The sequence below is a fragment of the Monodon monoceros genome, unplaced genomic scaffold, assembly GCF_005190385.1.
Source record: "Monodon monoceros isolate NGI ecotype Baffin Bay Population unplaced genomic scaffold, NGI_Narwhal_1 Super_Scaffold_9, whole genome shotgun sequence".
Classification (NCBI taxonomy): Eukaryota; Metazoa; Chordata; class Mammalia; order Artiodactyla; family Monodontidae; genus Monodon; species Monodon monoceros.
Window position 1 is genome coordinate 43,047,478 of NW_021703786.1, and position 22,111 is coordinate 43,069,588.

The following is a 22,111-nucleotide window of genomic DNA, read 5'->3' on the forward strand; positions in this document are numbered from 1 at the left end:
ATTTATGTAACAATCAATTACCAAAAGCTAGGCTATTTTTAATTTTTCAATATTATGTAGAGTTTAACAAGCACATAAAAAATTGATTCCCCTAAATAGATTTATAAGTTCAATGTGATTCCAATTCACACGATAAATAACAATATAACTTTATAAACCTTGACCAAAAATCTTAAAGTTAATCTAAAAGAAAACAGTGAGAATGTTTTTTTTAAAAAATAAAAGATCATGAAGAATAAGAGGAGGGACTCACATTAGCTGATAATAAAATATTTCTTATAATTTCAACAATACAGATATGTAGAAAGAAGTCTTAAAGAATATCATACACCAAAAGTTGGGAGTGTTGGGAAAAAATGATGAATTATAGGGCCTATTTATTTCTTTGGGTAACTCCCCTCACCTTTTTTTACTGATGATATATTACTTTTGTAATGAGAAATGCCACAATAAATGTTACTAAATATAAAACGAAATAATTAAAGGCTGGTATAGTACTGTATAAATAGAAAAGAATAAAAGCTAATAAAATATTTTAATATAGAGTAAAATGTCGTCTCTAATTAATTGGAGAAAGGATGGAGAATTTAATAAATGGTATTGGAACAATGGCTAACCACTTGAAAAGTGAAAATTAGGTCTGTACCTTATATAGTACCTGAAAATATATTTCAGGTGATTGGATTTTAGTGTAAAAAGAAAACCCTAAAAAATCTTCTATATGAATATTCATATAATTTCTGGACAGAAAAAAGAATTTTCTAAATATGATTTATAGAAGAAATGTGACATATCTGACCAAAAAACAAAAGTTGTAGTATGTCAGACCTCACAAAATTCAAAGGCAAATGACACCCTTGAACACTTTTCCATTCACTGATGAAGGGAGACTACACTTAACAGTCTTAACCCATACTACCTATAATGTAATATTTGTATTCAAATAATACACAACAAATCTAGAAAATCACCCAATAGAACAGTAGTCAAGGGACATGAACAGAGAATTAATTACTATATGTCAGGCACTATTTTCAGTACTATGGATATAAGAATGAGTAAAAAGAACAAATACTTGTGTCTAAAATGCAGTTATTGGTCAATTAGAAAGGAATATTTTAATCAAAGTTTGAAGGGAAGGCCAGGATTAGATTACCATGACTGATGACACAGATAAAACTACGTTGTGTCCTACCTCAGCATTCATTTCTCACCTACCTTCTCTGTAAGAAAGGATCCATCCGGGTATTCAACATGTGATTTAACTATTTTCTGAACATCGCATGCTTGATTTAAACAACCGTGGGTGGTCTGGACCCCTGGACAAGCATGTTTGGGACATGTGGCCAGGGCAGCAAGCCTCACGCTGGTGGTTGTAGGTTAAGAGTGGATAAACGTGGGCTTCGAAGTGAAGATCACCTTGGTTCCAATATTGCCTCCATTAATTTTTAAAAATTTTAACTAATTGTTTTAAAATTGTGGTAGACTATTGTCTACTACAGCCCCTGGGACCACCATTCTACTTTCTGTCTCTATGAATTTGACTACTCTAGGGACCTTATGTAAGTGGAACTGTACAGTAGTTGTCCTTTTATGACTGGCTTATTTACTTGGCACATTCATCTCAAGGTTTGCCCATGCTGTAGTGAAGGACAGAATTTCCTTCCTTTTCAAGGCTGAATAATATTTCATTGTATTGATACACCACATTCTGTTTATCCATTCGTCTGTTGATGGTCACTTGGATTACCTTCTACCATTTGGCTATTGTGAATAACGCTGCTTTGAACATGGGTGTGCAAATATCCATTGCCTTTAAAACTGTGTACTCTTGGGGAAATTACTTAACTTGTGTGAAACTCTATTTCCTCAAATGAGAAAATGGTACCAAGAACACTAACCTCATTGGTCGTGTGGATTAAAAAGCATTTGAGGTAAAGCTCCTAACACCAAGACCAACACATATCGACCACCTAATAAGTGATCTCTGGCCTTCTCCCTCCTGCTCATTGCCCCATCCTATTATTCTCATGTCTCCTAGAGACACAGAACAAGAATTGAGAACTGAAACTACAAAGCTAAGTTATAACAGAGTGAATGAAGCAGTGGGGGGAGAGGAGCTGAGGTCCATGAAGTGCGGTGGGTGCTGGTCAGACATTCTCCCTGTTGTTCATGTCCCTTGACGTGTGCAGTAACTCCCCCACCATGTACGGATAAAGCCACATGGCAGGTGCAAACGGTTCTGAAGGTTCCATAACTATCTCAGCTGCTAAGCACCCCACTGCAAATGTCCCATCGTTCCTCAGGAGAGAGACGCTTTACGTTCCCTGTGGTTCTGGGGCAGAGGTAGGAACAAAGGGTAGAAGAGAGCTAAGAGAGGCAGTTTTTGACTAAATGTGAGAAAGACTGTAAAACACAGAGCTGTCTGACAACGGAATAGGGTGCTTGGGAAGCAGGAAGTATTCCAGGAGAGATGGGAGGGTGAACCCCTGGGCTGGTGGAAGAAGGACTCAGGAATGGGTCGGGAGGCTGACGCTTATGATTTCTAATGAGAAAGAAAACACATGTTATACTGAGTGAAGCAAGTCAGACAGAGAAACACAAATATCATATGATATCGCTTATATGTGGAATCTAAAAAAATGGTACAAATGAACTTATTTACCAAACAGAAATAGAGTCACAAATGTAGAAAATAAACTTATAGTTACCAGGGGGGAAGGGGGGAGGGACAAAATGGGAGATTGGGATTGACATATACACACTACTGCATATAAAATAGATAGCAATAAGGACCTACTGTGTAGCACAGGGAACTCTACTCAATACTCTGTAATGACCTATATGGGAAAAGAATCTAAAAAAAAGTGGAGATATGTATCCACTTTGCTGACCCACTTTGCTGTACAGCAGAAACTAACACAACATTGTAAACCAACTGTACTCCAATAAAAATAAAGATAAAAATATGAAAAAGAAAGAAAAGCAGAGACTCAGTACCCAAGCATCTCTCACTGAGACATTTCCTAAAGCGAGAGGAAAAACAGGAGAAAACTCCTGGAGGAACCAGGAGGGTAGAAACAATCCACAGCGGCTTAAACCCTGCTCATCACATTTTTACCCTCTGCATAAACGGCAAGGTGGGAACTTCTGTGCACAGCCACCTACCCCTTCTGGCCAATCTGGGTGACCTGGAGGTCCTCGCCATACTTGTTCTTGATCCATTTGATGCCTTGTAGCTGAGGGTCCACCATGAGTGGCCAGCACTCGCAGCTGAGGAGGATGGTGGCATTCTCCATGGACATGCGGTCTGCAGGGAGGCCCTCGTTCTGCCAGGCAGCCACGTCGGCATCATCCGTCAGCATTCTCAGGGGATCTAGGTTGGGGGTCACTGGGATGGGAACCTGGTGGCGAAGAAAGGCCACACACGCTCAGAACAGAAGCATGCGCTCTCAGCTGGGGGTGGGGTCTGCAGCTCACTCAAAGGACAGAACTCCTCTAAAAGAAAGACCAAAATCCCCCTGAGGAGCACTTTCCTGGCTGTGTCATTATTCCTGGAAGCAGGTTTTCTTAACGTCCTGATAGTCTTTTTTCTCTTGATGGATGAACAGCAGCAGAAATTCTGCCCGTGTCATCCTCTGTTCTTCAGTATATTCACCCAAGTCAAATGTCTACCATAGATCATTTGTACCTTAATCAACAGCCTCCATCGCCCTCACCCAAGTTAGCAGGGTCACTTCCTGCTACATTTCTATGCTTCACAGACCAGGCCCACACCAGCCCGTACTGACCACCCTCTCCTCTCAGCATCACCAATTGCTGCTGATGCCCAGCTTGCAAAGGACTGCAGACGCTCCCCTTCCCCCTGCCATGGACAACCCCACCCCCTGGAAGGGCTGCTTGAGGACTTCTCCCCACACTGGGAGGCCCAGGAACAAACCACCAGGCCTGGGAATGTCTCCCCTTGGTCTCTGTCCCCCCTGGGAACCCTTCCTTTTCTTCTCGTTGACCTCTCTCAGCTCATTTAATTCTTCTTCAAGTAATTGTTTTCATTAGAAACACATATACTTTTTAAAACACTGGGGTAAAATTCACATTCCCTAACCATTTTAGAGTGCACAAGTCAATGGTATTTAGTACTTTCACGATGTGCAACCATCAGCTCTACCTCGTTCCAAAACATTTTCTTCACCCCAAAAGGAAGCCCCAAGTCTATCAGCAGTCACTCCCTATTCCCTGCTACCCCCAGTTCTCAGGAGCCTCTAATCTGCTTTCTGCCTATACGGATTTACCTATTCTGGATGTTTCACATAAATGGAATCATACAATACATGACCTTTTGTGTCTGGCTGCTTTCACTTAGAATGCTTTCGAGGTTCACACATATGCCCTTTAACCTCTCCAACTTTCTCTTCTCTGCAGTTCGTCTTCCCAGTTATCTCAGGAAAACCTCTCCAGACCATCTCCTTTTCCTTTAATTACACCTGCTAAGGGTACAAATGGCCAGTGCTACACCTTCGAGCAAACCTCAAAAGGGAAACCAGCCACTGGAGGTTCTTATCCTGGGATCAGAAGTGTATTTCAATAGAATTGTTTTCCTTTGTAATCATATGCATTCTACTTTATACACTAAAAATCATTACTGTGAGAAGGATTCCATAGGTGTTACCAGACTGCCAAAGGGGTTTGTGGCATAAAAATACTTAAGTATCTTAAGATGGGTCACAAATCAAGCCTTGGTATATTTAAGAAAATTGAAATGGTATCAAGTATCTTTTCTGACCACAATGCTATGAGACTAGATTAAATTACAGGAAAAATACTGTAAAAAATACAAACACATGGAGGCTAAACAATATGCTACTAAATAACCAAGAGATCATTGAAGAAATCAAAGAGGAAATCAAAAACTACCTGGAAACAAATGACAATGAAAACACGATGACACAAAACCTATGGGATGCAGCAAAAGCAGTCCTAAGAGGGAAGTTTATAGCAATACAATCCTACCTCAAGAAACAAGAAACATCTCAAATAAACAATCTGACCTTACACCTAAAGCAATTAGAGAAAGAAGAACCAAAAAACCCCAAAGTTAGCAGAAGGAAAGAAATCATAAAGATCAGATCAAAAATAAATGAAAAAGAAATGAAGGAAACAATAGCTAAGATCAATGAAACTAAAAGCTGGCTCTTTGAGAAGATAAACAAAATTGATAAACCACTAGCCAGACTCATCAAGAAAGAAAGAGAGAAGACTCAAATCAATAGAATTAGAAATGAAAAAGGAGAAGTAACAACTGACACTGCAGAATACAAAGGATCAAGAGAGATTACTACAAGTAAGTATATGCCAATAAAATGGAAAACCTGGAAGAAATGGACAAATTCTTAGAAATGCACAACCTCCTAAGACTGAACCAGGAAGAAATAGAAAATATAAACAGACCAATCACAAGCACTAAAATTGAAACTGTGATTAAAAATCTTCCAACAAAAGCCCAGGACCAGATGGATTCATAGGTGAATTCTATCAAACATTTAGAGAAGAGCTAACATCTATCCTTCTCAAACTCTTCCAAAATATAGCAGAGGGAGGAACACTCCCAAACTCATTCTACGAGGCCACCATCACCCTGATACCAAAACCAGACAAGGATGTCACAAAGAAAGAAAACTACAGGCCAATATCACTGATGAACATAGATGCAAAAATCCTCAACAAAATACTAGCAAACAGAATCCAACAGCACATTAAAAGGATCATACAACATGATAAAGTGGGGTTTATCCCAGGAATGCAAGGATTCTTCAATATATGCAAATCAATCAATGTGATAAACCAAATTAACAAACTGAAGGAGAAAAACCATATGATCATCTCAATAGATGCAGAAAAAGCTTTCGACAAAATTCAACACCGATTTATGATAAAAACTCTCCAGAAAGTAGGCATAGAAGGAATTTACCTCAACATAATCAAGGCCATATATGACAAACCCACAGCCAACATTGTTCTCAATGGTGAAAAACTGAAACCATTTCCACTAAGATCAGGAACAAGACAAGGTTGCCCACTCTCACCACTATTATTCAACATAGTTTTGGAAGTTTTAGCCACAGCAGTCAGAGAAGAAAAAGAAATAAAAGGAATCTAAATTGGAAAAGAAGAAGTAAAACTGTCACTATTTGCAGATGACATGATACTATACATAGAGAATCCTAAAGATGCTACCAGAACTACTAGAGCTAATCAATGAATCTGGTAAAGTAGCAGGATACAAGATTAATGCACAGAAATCTCTTGCATTCCTATACACTAATGATGAAAAATCTGAAAGAGAAATTAAGGAAACACTCCCATTTACCATTGCAACAAAAAGAATAAAATACCTAGGAATAAACCTACCTAAGGAGACAAAAAACCTGTATGCAGTAAACTATAAGACACTAATGAAAGAAATTAAAGATGATACAAACAGATGGAGAGATATACCATGTTCATGGATCGGAAGAATCAGCATTGTGAAAATGACTATACTATCCAAAGCAATCTACAGATTCAATGCAATCCCTATCAAACTACCAATGGCATTTTTCACAGAACTAGAACAAAAAATTTCACAGTTTGTATGGAAACACAAAAGAACCTGAATAGCCAAAGTAATCTGGAGAAAGAAAAACGGAGCTGGAGGAATCAGGTTTCCTGACTTCAGACTATACTGCAAAGCTACAGTAATCAAGACAGTATGGTAGTGGCACAAAAACAGAAATATAGATCAATGGAACAGGATAGAAAGCCCAGAGATAAACCCATGCACCTATGGTTACCTTATCTTTGACAAAGGAGGCAAGAATATACAATGGAGAAAAGACAGTCTCTTCAATAAATGGTGCTGGGAAAACTGGACAGCTACATGTAAAAGAATGAAATTACAACACTCCCTAACACCATACACAAAAATAAACTCAAAATGGATTAAAGACCTAAATGTAAGGCCAGACACTATAAAACTCTTAGAGGAAAACATAGGCAGAACACTCTATGACATACATCACAGCAAGATCTTTTTTGACCCACCTCCTAGAGAAATGGAAATAAAAACAAAAACAAACAAATGGGACCTAATGAAGCTTAAAAACTTTTGGACAGCAAAGGAAACCATAAACAAGACGAAAAGACAACCCTCAGAATGGGAGAAAATATTTGCAGATTAAACAACTGACAAAGGATTAATCTCCAAAATATACAGGCAGCTCATGCAGCTCAATAACAAAAAAACAAACAACCCAATCCAAAAATGGGCAGAAGATCTAAATAGACATTTCTCCAAAGAAGATATACAGATTGCCAGCAAACACATGAAAGAATGCTCAACATTACTAATATTTAGAGAAATGCAAATCAAAACTACAATGAGGTATCACCTCACACCAGTCAAAATGGCCATTATCAAAAAATCTACAAACAGTAAATGCTGGAGAGGTTGTGGAGAAAAGGGGACCCTCTTGCACTGTTGGTGGGAATGTAAATTGATACAGCCACTATGGAGAACAATATGGAGGTTCCTTAAAAAACTAAAAATAGAGCTCCCATATGACCCAGAAATCCCACTACTAGGCATATACCCTGAGAAAACCATAATTCAAAAAGAGTCATGTACCACAATGTTCATTGTAGCTCTTATTTACGATAGCCAGGACATGGAAGCAACCTAAGTGTCCATAGACAGATGAATGGATAAAGAAGATGTGGCACATATATACAATGGAATATTACTCAGCCATAAAAAGAAACGAAATTGAGTTATTTGTAGTGAGGTGGATGGACCTAGAGTCTGTCATACAGAGTGAAGTAAGTCAGAAAGAGAAAAACAAATACTATATGCTAACACATATATATGGAATCTAAAGGGAAAAAAAATGGTATGAAGGACCTAGGGGAAGGACAGGAAAAAAGACACAAATGTAGAGGTTGGACTTGAGGACACGGGGAGGGTGGAGGGTAAGCTGGGACGAAGTGAGAGAGTGGCATGGACTTATATATACTACCAAAATCGATAGCTAGTGGGAAGCAGCTGCACAGCATAGGGAGATCAGCTCGGTGCTTTGTGACCACCTAGAGGGGTGGGATAGGGAGACACAAGAGGGAGGAGATATGGGGATATATATATAGCTGATTCACTTTGTTATAAAGCAGAAACTAACACAGCATTGTAAAGCAATTATACTCCTATAAAGATGTTAAAAAAAATGAGTCATGTACCACAATGTTCATTGTAGCTCTTATTTACAATAGCCAGGACATGGAAGCAACCTAAGTGTCCATCGACAGATGAATGGATAAAGAAGATGTGGCACATATATATACAATGGAACATTACTCAGCCATGAAAAGAAATGAAATTGAGTTATTTGTAGTGAGGTGAATGGTCCTAGAGTCTGTCATAAAGAGTGAAGTAAATCAGAAAGAGAAAAACAAATACCGTATGCTAACAGATACATATGGAATCTAAAAAAAAAAAAAAAAAAGGTTCTGAAGAACCTAGGGGCAGGACAGGAATAAAGATGCAGACGTAGAGAATGGACTTGAGGACACGGGAAGGGGGAAGGGTAAGCTGGGACGAAGTGAGAGAGTGGCACTGATATATATACACTACCAAATGTAAAATAGATAGCTAGTGGGAAGCAGCCGCATAGCACAGGGGGATCAGCTCCGTGCTCTGTGTCCACCTAGAGGGGTGGGATAGGGAGGGTCGGAGGGAGATGCAAGAGGGAGGAGATATGGAGATATATGTACATGTATAGCTGATTCACTTTGTTATACAGCAGAAACTAACATACCATTGTAAAGCAATTATACTCCAATAAAGATGTTAAAAAAATTAAAAATAGAACTACCAAATGATCCAGGAATTCTACTTCTGGTTATATATCTGAAGGAAATGAAATCACTGTCTCAAAGAGATATCTGCACCTCATGTTCATTGCAGAATTATCCACAATAGCCAAGCTATGGGAACAGCCTAAGTGTCTGTCAACGAATTAATGGATAAAGAATCATGGTGTGCATATATATATATATATATATATATGACATATGAATCATATATATATGTATGTATATATATGAATGACACATATACCATGGAATATTATTGAGCCATGAGAAAGAAGGAAATCCTGCCATTTGCAACAACATGGATGGACCTTGAGGGCGTTATGTTAAGTGAAATAAGTCAGACAGAGAAAGACAAATACTGTATGATCTCACTTATATGTGGAATCTAAAAAAGCCAAACTCACAGAAACAGAGTGTAGAATGGTAGTTGCCAGGGGCTGGGGGTGGGGGAAATGGGGAGATGTTGGTCAAAGTGTACAAACTTTCATTATAAGAAAAGTTCTGGGATTCTAATGTACAGCATGGTGATTACAGTTAATACTGTATTGTACACTTGAAAGTTTCTAAGAGAGTAGATCTTGAATGTTCTCATCACAAAAAAGAAATGGTATTGTGTGAGGTGATGGAAGTATTAACTAAGCTACTGTGGTAATCATTTCACAATATATGTGCATCAAATCAACACATCGTACATCTTAAAGTTACACAATGTTACCTGTCAATTATATCTCAATAAAGCAGAAAAAAATTATTAAAAAAAAAACAGGAATAAAGGCACAGACCTACTAGAGAATGGACTTGAGGACACGGGGAGCGGGAAGGGTAAGCTGAGACAAAGCGAGAGAGTGGCATGGACATATATACACTACCAAACGTAAAATAGATAGCTAGTGGGAAGCAGCCGCATAGCACAGGGAGATCAGCTCGGTGCTTTGTGACCACCTAGAGGGGCGGGATAGGGAGGGTGGGAGGGAGGGAGACGCAAGAGGGAAGAGATGTGGGGATATATGTATATGTATAACTGATTCACTTTGTTATAAAGCAGAAACTAACACACCATTGTAAAGCAATTATACTCCAATAAAGATGTAAAAATAAAAAATTGCTTAAGAGCCGCAAACAAAGCCAGAAAAACCCTTGCTGGGCGGCCACTGGGCTCCTTATCTTCACTCGCTCAGCTAATGATCGTCCTTTTAAAACTTTCCTTTTCCACAAGTGTTGAGGGAGAATAAATAACAGCTTTATCTTTTGTTTATTTCCCAATGCTGTAAGTTTTTAAACCACTGTTCAGCAAATCATCAGGTGAATGAGATTTCATGAGCTGATCTTTTAAGCCAACCACCACTAGACGGTATGGGCTTTGCGTTCCAAGGAAACACCTACAAATGAATTCTAGAATATAACCCTTACTGTACGTGGTGAACTTTCTGTGCTGACTCTCACGGCAGCTGCTTTTTATGACTCTCATCTCATCCACTGGACTCTGTTCTGCCAACATCCTGGTCTTGAGCGTCTTCTGTACCTCCTTCCAGTGGCGTGTAGGGCAGGCTGAAGACTCAGTGAATATTTGTTCATTGAGGACTGTGAGTGATGTGAAAGTGTCAAGATGTAACACATCCTGATCCCTCTTCAGCTGAGAACTAGCATTTCCCCATTTCATCATGTCAGCGTAGAGGGAGGAGTTGGGAGTAACGTCCTCCCACTCACACTGAGAACTGAGTACACATGACCAAAGTAGATAAGCTGCTTTCATAAAGGGTGTCTGTGGGTCACAGACACAGACGGGGGAGCTTTGGGGCCCGGTAACAAGGTGCGGTGCAGCATTTGGGGAATGCTCCTCCACTGCTGCTATGAAGTTTGGCACAAGAGCAGGAAGGCTGGAGGGAGATACAGGATGCGTTTGGGGCCTCTTGGGTTTTATAGTTTTGAGGAGTGTCAGGAGACAGCCTGGGGGCAGTGGAGCGGCGTTCCCATGGAGACCCAGGAAGAGGAGAGGTGCCGTGCTCAGGTGGCCTGGACGGCAGTGGAGGACAGTGCAGGGCAGTGTGGGAGGACATGGGCGCACAGGTCTCCTTCCTGGGTCTCAGTGGTCACTAGGGGATACTCAGGTGGTTGTGGGAGAAAGAACGCAAGTAGGGACTCAGAGGTTTGTGTTATTACTGTCACATGAGCTCCCTGGTCCCCACAGGCTGGTGGCGTCAGGACAGATGCAGTCTGGACTTACCTGCAGCTGGCTCAGGTAGGGTCTCCAGGTCCCATCCATGAGGCTCTGCCGATATTTCTTTGTAAAGAAGCCCAGGTACGAAATGAAAGCCGCAGTAAGTAAAACGTCTCCACATAATTTCCTTTCCTGTTGTTTGAAGTTCTGCACAGCTTCTGTCCACCTCACGTTTTCAGAGGCCAGTCCTCCCACCTATCATTTCAAAGAGGAGAGAGGGGAGAAGACACGTCATACCACAGGCTACAGAGCCACAATTCAGCCACGGAGAATGCATGGCACACGCTTCACAGCAGGAGACTCAGGACATCATTTATGTGGCCCTTCTGATCAATGCGGGGGGGGGGCGCGGTTTGTACCGGCTGCAGTGAACACTGCAGTCAACGAGCCCCTGTTCTCTGCTCTGTGTTACGTGGGCTGTGGAGAGACAGGTTTTGAATGCAGCCTTCCAGGCTCTGCCTTGACAGGTGTGGAGATGAATATGCCCACCTCGAAGAGCCGTGAAGAGGATTTAGTGTGACCATGTGTGTTCATCACTCGGTACCGTGTCTGGTCCTCAAAACGTAACAGAAAATCATGTACCTCTCTCTTCTCCTCCAAATGCTGGAGATGTGAAAGTAAATAAAATCAATTGCACTATAAATAATTCACAGTGGGTGGGGAGATCGGCGTGGTAATTAAGACACGGAGTCAGATGCACTGAAACACGGGTGTGTGCAAAGTACCAAGACTGCAGAGCAGGGCCCGACTCTGTGGGGCCCACGTTGGGGGGTGCCCTCTCCCAGAGGATAGACACTGTCTACAGAGGACTGTGAGGTGGGCTGTTCGGTGAAGCTCGGCTTTTGTGCTGTGACTGATCCCTTTTTCTTCCTGGAAAGATCCTAGGATGTCAGAGCTGGGAGACCTGAGGGACTTGCCCACCGACCATTCCCACGCCATCTTAGATCACACAGATAAAGACCAGAAAGTCGAAGTGTCCTGTCTTCTGACACTTCAACCACCCCAGGTTGGTGGGGACAGGGATGGCTTCAGAGCTGCCCTGTCCTGAGTCCTAGAGCAGATCTCCACCTGCCTCCTACGAGGACCAACGCAAAAAAGGCTCCAGCTGGGCAGAGAAAGGCCGTGCAAAATTCTGGAAACCAAACAGGGATCTGAACGGAAGACAGGCCAGCGGGGAGGTCCTGACTGCTTCCTGCATGTTAGTGCACGAGCTGTCGCTAGACCACACCATTCAGTGAAGACGATCATCCCAGAGCTCTGCAGCAGCAGGTTCAACAAACAGGGCACAGACACACCTGAGGCTTCACCTCTTGTTACTGGAGCACGACCGATTCAGTGACTGTTATGACTAATTTCTCCCTGAACTAGGAAACCTGGCTTTGTTATATACATAAATGGGGGCTGGAATAAATGGGAAAAGGGATCGATTCCACTTCCTTTCATTGGGGAGGAAGGTGCTGTAAAAGGCTCTTGATAAAGAGAAATCACATCCCGTGGACACTGCTTTGCAGGCTCTTAGCTGATTCATGATGAGAAATATAAACCATGGGGGATTAAAAAGGCCACACATCCCCTGACACTCCTCTCAGCAGGAGCTGGTGTCTGTGCTCCCTCTCCCTGGATCTGTCACTGCTTTGACCAGTAGAACGCAGAGGAAGGATGTTGAGCTGGCTTTTGGTCCCAGGCCTTAAGAGAGTAGGACCTTCTACTTCCTGCCCTTGGAACACTTGCTCTTAGAGCCCTGAGTGGCCGTGTAAATGACCGTCTTGCTGAAGAGACCAAGGTTATGGTTAGCAATGTTCAGGGTCAACCATCTGTCTTGTTCTTTTCTGCTTCTCTCTCAGTGCCTCATCCTGTCCACACCCTTATTATCAAATATCCCACAGGTAAGAGCTTCAGGGTTTGCCTGTCGAATGCTAGCTTTGTCATTGAATGCTCCCTCTGGCTGACGCACTTGTATGTAAGCACGTCACACCTCTCGTAAGCTTCCTGATCCATCCAGTGCCCCAGTCTCCCGACCATCCCTGTGGGAAATCTCCTTTGACCAGACCAGGGTGGGCATTCACGCTTTTCTCAGGAGTCAGTCCCTGCAGCCCAGAGCATTTTATTATTTGCCCCCTAGTCAAAGCGGCACTCAGCTGCTCATCTATTAATATTTTGCACCTCTGCGGCACCTGACAAGCTCAGCTCGTGTAATTAAAGCCCGCCGAAGAGGTTCACACTCACCAGGCGGTTTGCAAGGGAGATGGTGCCTGCAGTCGCTTCAGCTTCTTGCTGACATTTGAGTTTGTCAGCTGTTGCTTTCTCAAACTTGGCCGTGAGTTTGGCCAGGTTTTCATTAAGGTGCTGTTTAGGAAGGAACACAACGTCTGTCAGTAGTTCCAGTGCTTCAGAGATAGGGTTCACGGGTAGGGGATTTCTAAGGAAGGCCTCCTGAGGGGGAGCTGTAAGGGACTGGGGAAGGTGGGCAGGGAGGGGAAGGAAGGCAAACTAGGGGGGCCCTCACGTGGATACCAGTGGAAGTCCAGAGGGTCCCGACGCAAGTGAGAGGACTGAGCTTTTCTATCCAGCACCTCAGTCGTTGGTCCAGGACCAGGAGGGGTGACGGACAAGGAGGGAGAGGCTTAAATTCTGTCTCTCCCTGTATTGGGGAAAAGGGGTTCCAGTAGCCTGACAAAAAAGTACAAGTGCTGCTTTTAGAAGCAAAATCTCACTGAAGCCTGAGGAGGCCTGAAAATGGCCAGTAGGATCCCAGGGTGGGGGTGCTGGGAGGAGCACACACCGTCTGCTGCGGCTGGTTCGTGGGTTGGAATTGGGCTGTCTGCAACCTATGTCTGCCCTTTGCTTTTTTTTTTTAATTAAAAAAAGTAATTCATTTAATTAATTAATTTATTTATTTAGGCTGCGTTGGGTCTGTGTTGCTGCGCACAGGCTTTCTCTAGTTGTGGTGAGCGGGGGCCACTCTTCGTTGCGGTGCGCGGGCTTCTCACTGCGGAGTGCGGGCTCTAGGTGCACGGGCTTCAGTAGTTGTGGCTTGAGGGCTCTAGAGCGCAGGCTCAGTAGTTGTGGTGCACGGGCTCAGTTGCTCCACAGCATGTGGGATCTTCCCAGATCAGGATTGAACTTGTGTCTCCTGAATTGGCAGGCGGATTCTTAACCACTGTGCCACCAGGGTAGTCCCCTCCCTTTGCTTTAAGGTCCCAGGAGTGCAAGACAACTTCACTTGACCTCATCGATTCTCTCCAATTATCCCGAAGTAGAGGAACATTTTTAAAAACGACACGGTTTCAATTTTTTCTAAATTTATCAAGAATTTAGAATTCAAGTGCACAGTCTTTGTTGCCCCCATGATGCATATTTGCATACACAAAGACACCTGGGCACATGGCAGACACCTCCAGATATGTCTCATGTCTATGCAATAACAGGGCTTCAGGCTGCTTTGTCAGTCATTACCAAGTCACAAGAGAAAGAAATGAAGGGCCAAGTTTATATAGCCAAGCAGCTTAAGAACTAGGTGGTGAGCCATCCAATTGACAATGGCAGGCTGGCCACATTCATTTACTCCTCTTCTTCCCGAGACTTCTCTAAAATGGTTATGAAGCAGTTTAAAAAGTCATAAGCCCATAACATCAAGCAAATATTGAGGGCCACTGGAGGGTGAGGGATTCCAATATATCTATGGAAGACCACAGATAGAGCAGTGGAAAGGGCTGGAGCAGGGCAGAGGACACTGCAACGTAGAGCAGAAGCTGAGCAGCTCTGCAGAGCCTCACATACACTGGGGATTTGGAAATGTCAGGTGAGCTGCAGGGGGATGTTGAAAATAAGACAGTCAACTGGAAACCCTTTGATCCTCCACTCCACATCTCCATCCCCATGCAATGCCACCAGGCACCTGTGTCACCAGCAGGAGAGTCAACAGTGGCAGAGAAAGGATACCATGTTCTGGCATTTAAGATGCATCCAGCAAACTAATGCATACAGAATGGATAAACAAGGTCCTATTGTATATAGGGATCTATATTCAAAATCCTGTGATAAACCATAATGGAAAAGGACATATATAAAAAAGAATATATATAACTGGATCACTTTGCTGTAGAGCAGAACTAAATATAACAAGTAATAGGATGCATCCACCATAACTCATCCGATCTAGAAAACAAATCCTGCCAGTCTGCCAGATCTGCTCTTGTCTGCAGAGCTATACTCTGCTTTCGATCACTACTCTTGTAAACATGAAAAGACAAGAAGACATTTGATTAAAGCCTAAAGGTAGACAAGAAGGAAAAAATGACCTGGGAAAAAGAAAGAACTTCAGTCAAAAAAACGGCAACAAAGCATAAAACCCTTCATAAGTAGTTTCTCTGGGAGATTCAAGATGTTTCACCCATAAAACAAGAGGATGCTAATAAAAGGAAAAGAGAACAACAACAAAGTAAACTTGTGGAAATAATCTTTATTGTTAATGTAAAAAATAATAAATTCAATAAATTAAAAGATGAATTTGAGGAAATCTAGATAGAATAAGAAAGCATAAAGTGACAAAAAGATAAGAGAAAATAGATGACCCATCAGAAGGTCCAATACCCAACCAATATGCATTCCAGAAAATGAGATTAAAAAGGAAACAGAAGGGAGATATTAAATCACCTTGTGGAACTGAAGAAAATAAGTCTCTGCATGCCAAGCACAATGAATAAAGAAAGAATGGCAGCTAAGCACGTCAATGTAAAGTTTCAGACACCAAGAATAAAGAAAAAATTGAAAGACTTCCAGAAAGGCAGAAATACAGTGTATCCAGGCTGTTCATCAGACTTCTCACCAGACAAAAAGATAAAGCACTCCGTGTTCTAAGGGAAAAAATTAGCCTCAGGATTTAATACGCAGCAAAACAGTCAATTCAGTTTAAAAATAAAAAGATACGTCCAGACTGGAACATTAGAAAATTTACCTCTTATGTAACATTTCTGAGAAAGTTACTTAAGAACAAGCCATAGCAAAATGAGAGAAGAAATCAAGAAAGAAGCCATGGGGTCCGGAAGTCATTGGAACGAACCCAAGAGAGCAGTGAACGTGATTACTCTCCAAAACTGTTTGGAGCTTTGAGTGGGGACAAGAGAGAAAAGTCTTGGGGGCAAAAGGGGACTCAGTAAAACACTGGATTGACTGGAGGGTTTTACAAAATAAGGCTATGCCAAAAGAACTAATTGAAGAGAGAGAGAGAAAGAGGGAGAGAGAGAAGAAAGTGCAGGGGGAAAGGTATGTAAGAAAGTAAGTATAACAGCACTGAGATCTTCTATGAACAATATAGACAGGTTCATAGAATATAAACAGAATTTACTGATTTTTTGAATCGGTCAGTGGAGAGAGCATGGGACAATTAATTCTGGTTACAGAACACAATGTAGATATGTTCAGTGCTGGTGATTCGAATGCAAAAGTAACGATAAATAACGATAATGAAGTTGGAGAGAGGAGGGAAGGGGATGAGCTGAAGGAAAGGGTAATAATTTCATCTTGAACACTGAGAGCTCCAAGGAAGCGGCCTCCATATGACTGAACAAGAAGTAAAGGTCACGTCAGAAAAACATAGTTGCTGTCATGATGAGAAGACAGGGGATGAATGTCTTCAAGCCTCATGTAGCAGAAAGTCAACTGCCTGAAGAAGATACATCAAGAATAGGGATGCAGCACAGCACGCAGACAAGGGTCAGAAATTCAGATGAGCAGCCCAGGAAGATGAGGTAAACTAGTCAAATGAGTCTAATGTTAAAAAAAATAGGGGCCGGTGGTGACTGTGACTAAATGCAGCAAAACTCCCTGCTTGAGTGAGAAGCCACTGATTAACTCCAGGGTCACCTAGTGACATTCAGGACTCTTCCGATTATTATAAGACTGGCCAGAAATCAGATTTTTTTAAAAAAATATTGGCAATTAGTTACATCTTTGGCAAACACATTGTGCAGGCCAAATAAAACACATTTAAGCCACTAGGTAGCAAGCTCTGAGTGGCATCAACAATCAGAAAAGGGGCTTCCCTGGTGGCGCAGTGGTTGGGAGTCCTCCTGCCAATGCAGGGGACGCAGGTTCGTGCCCCGGTCCGGGAGGATCCCACATGTCACGGAGCGGCTGGGCCCGTAAGCCATGGCCGCTGAGCCTGCACGTCCGGAGCCTGTGCTCCGCAACGGGAGAGGCCACAACAGTGAGAGACCCGCGTACCGCAAAACAAAAACAAAAACAAAAAAAAAAATCAGAAAAAACAGACAAAAGAAAGAAAAGGGCAGGAGACTGTCGTTTTTCATTTGAAGCTCTTCTCTACTCTCTGATATTTTATTTATGTGTGAGTGAATGCTTGATGAAGATGTCTTCCTTGTTTTTATTACTATTATTTTTATAAATTGTCACGTTCATATGTGTTCTTAATAGAAAAAAAGAAAACACAGATAAACAAAACCATCCAAAATCTACCACCAGGAGATAACCACCACTATTCATATTTGTGTGTATTTTAATTATATGTATAAAATCAAGTTGAAGTTACCTTGTAGAATCTGTTTTGAAAGATGCTTTTTTTTTTTCACTTTATGCATCTTGAATATAAAAGTCTTTACTTGGAATTATCCTAAGATCCTAAGAAAAAGACTTGGTGTGGGTGTAACTGGAGAGGCCTGGCGATGGCCTCAGGGGCACAGAGGGAGGCACTTTCCTGTCCTGGGTGGGCTTCTGTATCCAGTACGGGTGTTATTGGTGGGGGAGTGTCTGCACTCCTGGGATGTTGATATGCATGTGGATAAGCAAAGGATGGAGAGGAGGTTGTTAAAAGAGAGAACACGTTTTTTTCAAAAAATATTTGGGCAGGAGAGAAGTGTCTTCCTAAGGTAGCCAGGTATTTAAAAAATATTCTGATGGCTTCCACAGGTTGAATGGGCCCATCGTGTGCATGCTGGCTACTAAAAAGGTATAAACATTTTGAAAACATTCCCTCTGCACCAAATGTTCCTTTAGTTAAAATAACTTGAGTAAGAAAGAGATCTTTGAAAATGCAGTTCTTGCAACACTTTTCCAGGAGAGACTGAAGAATATGAAAATTATCAGAAGGTATTTTCCCTCCCAAAGCAGTCAAGGGGCTGTTAGTGTTTTGCCCTTGGTATTCTTTCAAGTGGGCCATTGTGAGCGTTGATTATCAGTAAACTGGTCCATGAACGTCTGGATTTATAAAGCAAACGTACTGAGAGATTATCTGCTTTGCCAAAGCATCTCTTCTTTATAGAGAGTCTGGCTGCAGGGATCTTTGAACTAGGGCCTTTAACCATAGAATTTAGTCTATCGATCAATAAACCCATGAAACTTGAAGCATGCGGCATGTCTGCAATCTCCCATTTCATAACTTGTAAAACCCTTTTTATCATCACGAGAAACTTGCAATAAGAATCTTATTTGCCTGGAATGCACGTGTAGAAATGAAAGGTCCAGGGGATGTTGGCTTGAACTTGATCATGGTAGTGAGTGATGACCAGGGCTTGCACATGATGGCACATGCAGGAGGAGGTGGTGGAGGGAAAGCAGGGGTCAGTGGTCATTGGAACCCTGGGGGTGGCGGCAGCTCCCTGTGTCCCTGTGGGCTGGGCTCTGGGCTTGTGCTGTACATGCCTTCTCTCCTTTCATCCTCACGGCAAAATCATGAATAGCCAAAATGGACTATTATTGTGTCCATTTTACTTCAGGAAGCTGAAGTTTGGGCTCTGGAAAGGCCTTTCTAAAGGTCACCCATCGGTGAATAGCACAGCATGGATTGGAAGGCCTGCTGATGGGTTTTCAGCTGCTATGTCATCCCGCAGGATTCTGATTTCTACCTGTCACTTTGGTGATACCAATTTTAATGGCAAAGATGAAGTTCAAGGTGTGAATCCAGAATCACCTCCATCCCACAATCCTGGGTGAGGGACATACAATTAAAATATCAACAAAAGGCTAATTTTATATTTATGGCCAAAGGACCCCCCCCAACCACCAACCACAATATGCTACATGCTTTTACGAGCTTCTATAAAGCACTGCAGGTAGCATCACACATGCCCTGCAGGCCCACACATCCACACCGCTGAGAGTGAGGGGGTGGACAGTGGCCAGAATGGAAGAGAATGGTGCACAAGGTGGGGAAAGGTGGCTAAAGCCTACATTTCAAAGGGGAAAAAGGATCTCCCATTTTTTGAAATTACCTACAAAACAGAGATAGATTCACAGACATAGAGAACAGACTTGTTTCCTATGCCTGGAAAGCCACTTGAACTTCCCAGGCCTCGGTGTTTTCGTCTGTAAGTTGGGAGCAGTAAATCTGCAAGTGAAATTTTGCCAGAAATGTATATAAAGTTGATTTAAAGTTGGTTGTGACCATCCATGAGGAGCATATGACCTCAAAAGCACTTGCTTTTGGGGCTGATTTTGTAAGTGGGGGAAAATCTTAATTTCAAAGATTAGATCCTTGTGCCAAATTAATTTGGGGTGCTCTTGGGCCTGGAAATCAAAACAGGAAGGGGATTATTTCCAGCACCTAATGGAAGCACCTAGGAAGATGATCCATTTATTCTTTTTTTTTTTTTTTTTTAAACATCTTTATTGGGGTATAATTGCTTTACAATGGTGTGTTAGTTTCTGCTTTATAACAAAGTGAATCAGTTATACATATACATATGTTCCCATATGTCTTCCCTCTTGCGTCTCCCTCCCTCCCACTCTCCCTATCCCACCCCAATCCATTTATTCTTGATGAAGATTTTTTTTTTTTTTTGCGGTACGCGGGCCTCTCACTGCTGTGGCCTCTCCCATTGTGAAGCACAGGCTCCGGATGTGCAGGCTCAACGGCCATGGCTCACGGGCCCAGCCACTCCGTGGCATGTAAGATCTTCCCGGACCGGGGCACGAACCCGCGTCCCCTGCATTGGCAGGCAGACTCTCAACCACTGCGCCACCAGGGAAGCCCAAGGTTTGTACTTTTTGATGAAGGTTTGTACTTTGGGTCACGACAACCTTGCTAGCGACAGGAATGAAGGGGGAGGGGAATGGGGGAGGGATGGATTGGGAGGTTGGGATTACCAGATGCAAACTATTATGTATAGAATGGATAAACAACAAGGTCCTACTGTAGAGCACAGGGAACTATATTCAATAACCTGTGATAAACTATAATGGAAGAGAATATGAAAAAGAATGTATATATATGTATAACCAAATCACTTTGCTATAGAGCAGAAAATAACACAACATTGTAAATCAACTATACTTCACTAAAATAAACTTTAAAAAAAGAATCTCCCATTTTTGACCCTTTGTTCTTAACTCTCAGATGTCCAAAAATATTAGATTCATTGTGGCTAATAAGATAGCAGCTGGTTCCATGGATAATACTGTTCATTTATTATATGTATCCATCTGTCATCTTTTCTTTCCTCCGAGGAAAAGGAAAAAACCTTCTAGGACCAAGGTGTAAACCCATGGTCCAGTGGATCTGTCTTGTTTGGATTATACAGTGTTTGAGGAAGAAATTATAAAAGTTGCCTCTTCTGGGACTTCCCTGGCGGTCCAGTGGTTAGGACTCTGTGCTTCTACTGCTGGGGGCCCAGGTGGGTTCAATCCCTGGTCAGGGAACTCAGATCCCACAAGCTGCACGGTGTGACTGAAAATAATAAATGTCTTTTAAAAAAAAGTTGCCTCTACTGAAAAATTAGGAGATTTTGGGTAACAATTTGGTTTTCTTTAAAAATCAGGGCTGAGGGGCTTCCCTGGTGGCAAAGTGGTTGAGAGTCTGCCTGCCGATGCAGGGGACACAGGTTCGTGCCCCGGTCTGGGAAGATCCCGCATGCCGCGGAGCGGCTGGGCCCGTGAGCCATGGCCGCTGAGCCTGTGCGTCCGGAGGCTGAGGCGCTGGGGCCTGGAGGAGAGGCTGTTTGCCTCAGGTGGGGATCACTTACAGCGATCTTGGCTTTAACAGCCGCCAGCTTCTCCTGGGCGGCAGCGAGGTCCGAGGTGGCCTTGCTCAGTGCTTGGCGCTTGGGTTCCACGTCACAGAACACCTCGTAGAACTTCACAATGTTTATGACCCAAGAGCAGAGGCCGGCGGCTGCGTAGGACTTGGTGGCCACGAACTCAGGACTGAACTCGGGGTCATGCAGATACGGCTTGATGGCCTTGAGGCAGTTCTCGTGAATGTTCTCCTTGTCAAAGTGGATGAGGGAGTCCAGGAAGCCATCCACCTTGGCCATGGTGACCTTGGCGGCCTTCCAGCTGCGGTCCTTGGGCACCTTGCCCCCAGGGGCCACGAGAGCCATCACGGCAGCGCTGACATTGCTGACGGCCGGCGGCGGGGAACCAAAAGACTTCAGCTCTGTCAGGTTGGTCTGGAAGAGAGAGGCAGGTCATTAGAGGAAAACGAACGCCTCTCTTTGTCCTCGGCCACTAATGGAGCCGGGCTCAGAGCGATCAATCTCAAAGGGTCGCTTTGAAGCCTGAGGCAGCCCTCGGAATTTTAAATATCATGACTCATCAAAAGGGAACCAAGCGACTCCCCAGCGGCTTCAGACTTCCCCGAATAGTTAGCCGAGACTCAGCTAGGTTCTCTCAGGGCTTTGACTCGTGGCCCACCAGAAACACACAATTTTTTCACATTTAGCTGAAAAATATAAGGATGCCAACATACTCTGAAATATGCAGCATGCCATGAATAAAAGACAAGGTTATTATAAATTAATTTCTATCTTGGATTGAAGAGAATAGCACTGTAACCCAACTACTTTTTTTTCTTTAATTAAACTGCCTTGTTCCATGAGCTTGTGCTAACTGCACCTGGCTGTCCTGATAGCAAAGTGGCATTTTCTGCCAAGAAATAATTCAGACAGAAAGCCAGGCACACCCTGTGCCGTCACTGCCTCTGCCTAGACATGGGTTTGTCCTGTGCTCCAAGTTTCACTTGCTCTAGAAAGATATGGCTGA

The 22,111-nt window shown here is 42.8% G+C and overlaps 1 protein-coding gene across 1 annotated transcript in view; it reads right to left on the reverse strand.

Annotated features, from left to right (window-relative positions):
* The window catches only part of DNAH9 (dynein axonemal heavy chain 9), a 301,339-nt gene that overhangs the window by 62,065 nt on the left and 217,163 nt on the right, over window positions 1-22,111 (reverse strand). The window contains exons 50-53 of the mRNA XM_029211821.1: window positions 21,094-21,519; window positions 13,346-13,465; window positions 11,126-11,314; window positions 3,169-3,404 (exon numbers count right to left, since the gene is read on the reverse strand). Coding sequence (XP_029067654.1) covers window positions 3,169-3,404; window positions 11,126-11,314; window positions 13,346-13,465; window positions 21,094-21,519 — 971 coding nt within the window. The remainder of the gene's footprint in view (window positions 1-3,168; window positions 3,405-11,125; window positions 11,315-13,345; window positions 13,466-21,093; window positions 21,520-22,111) is intronic.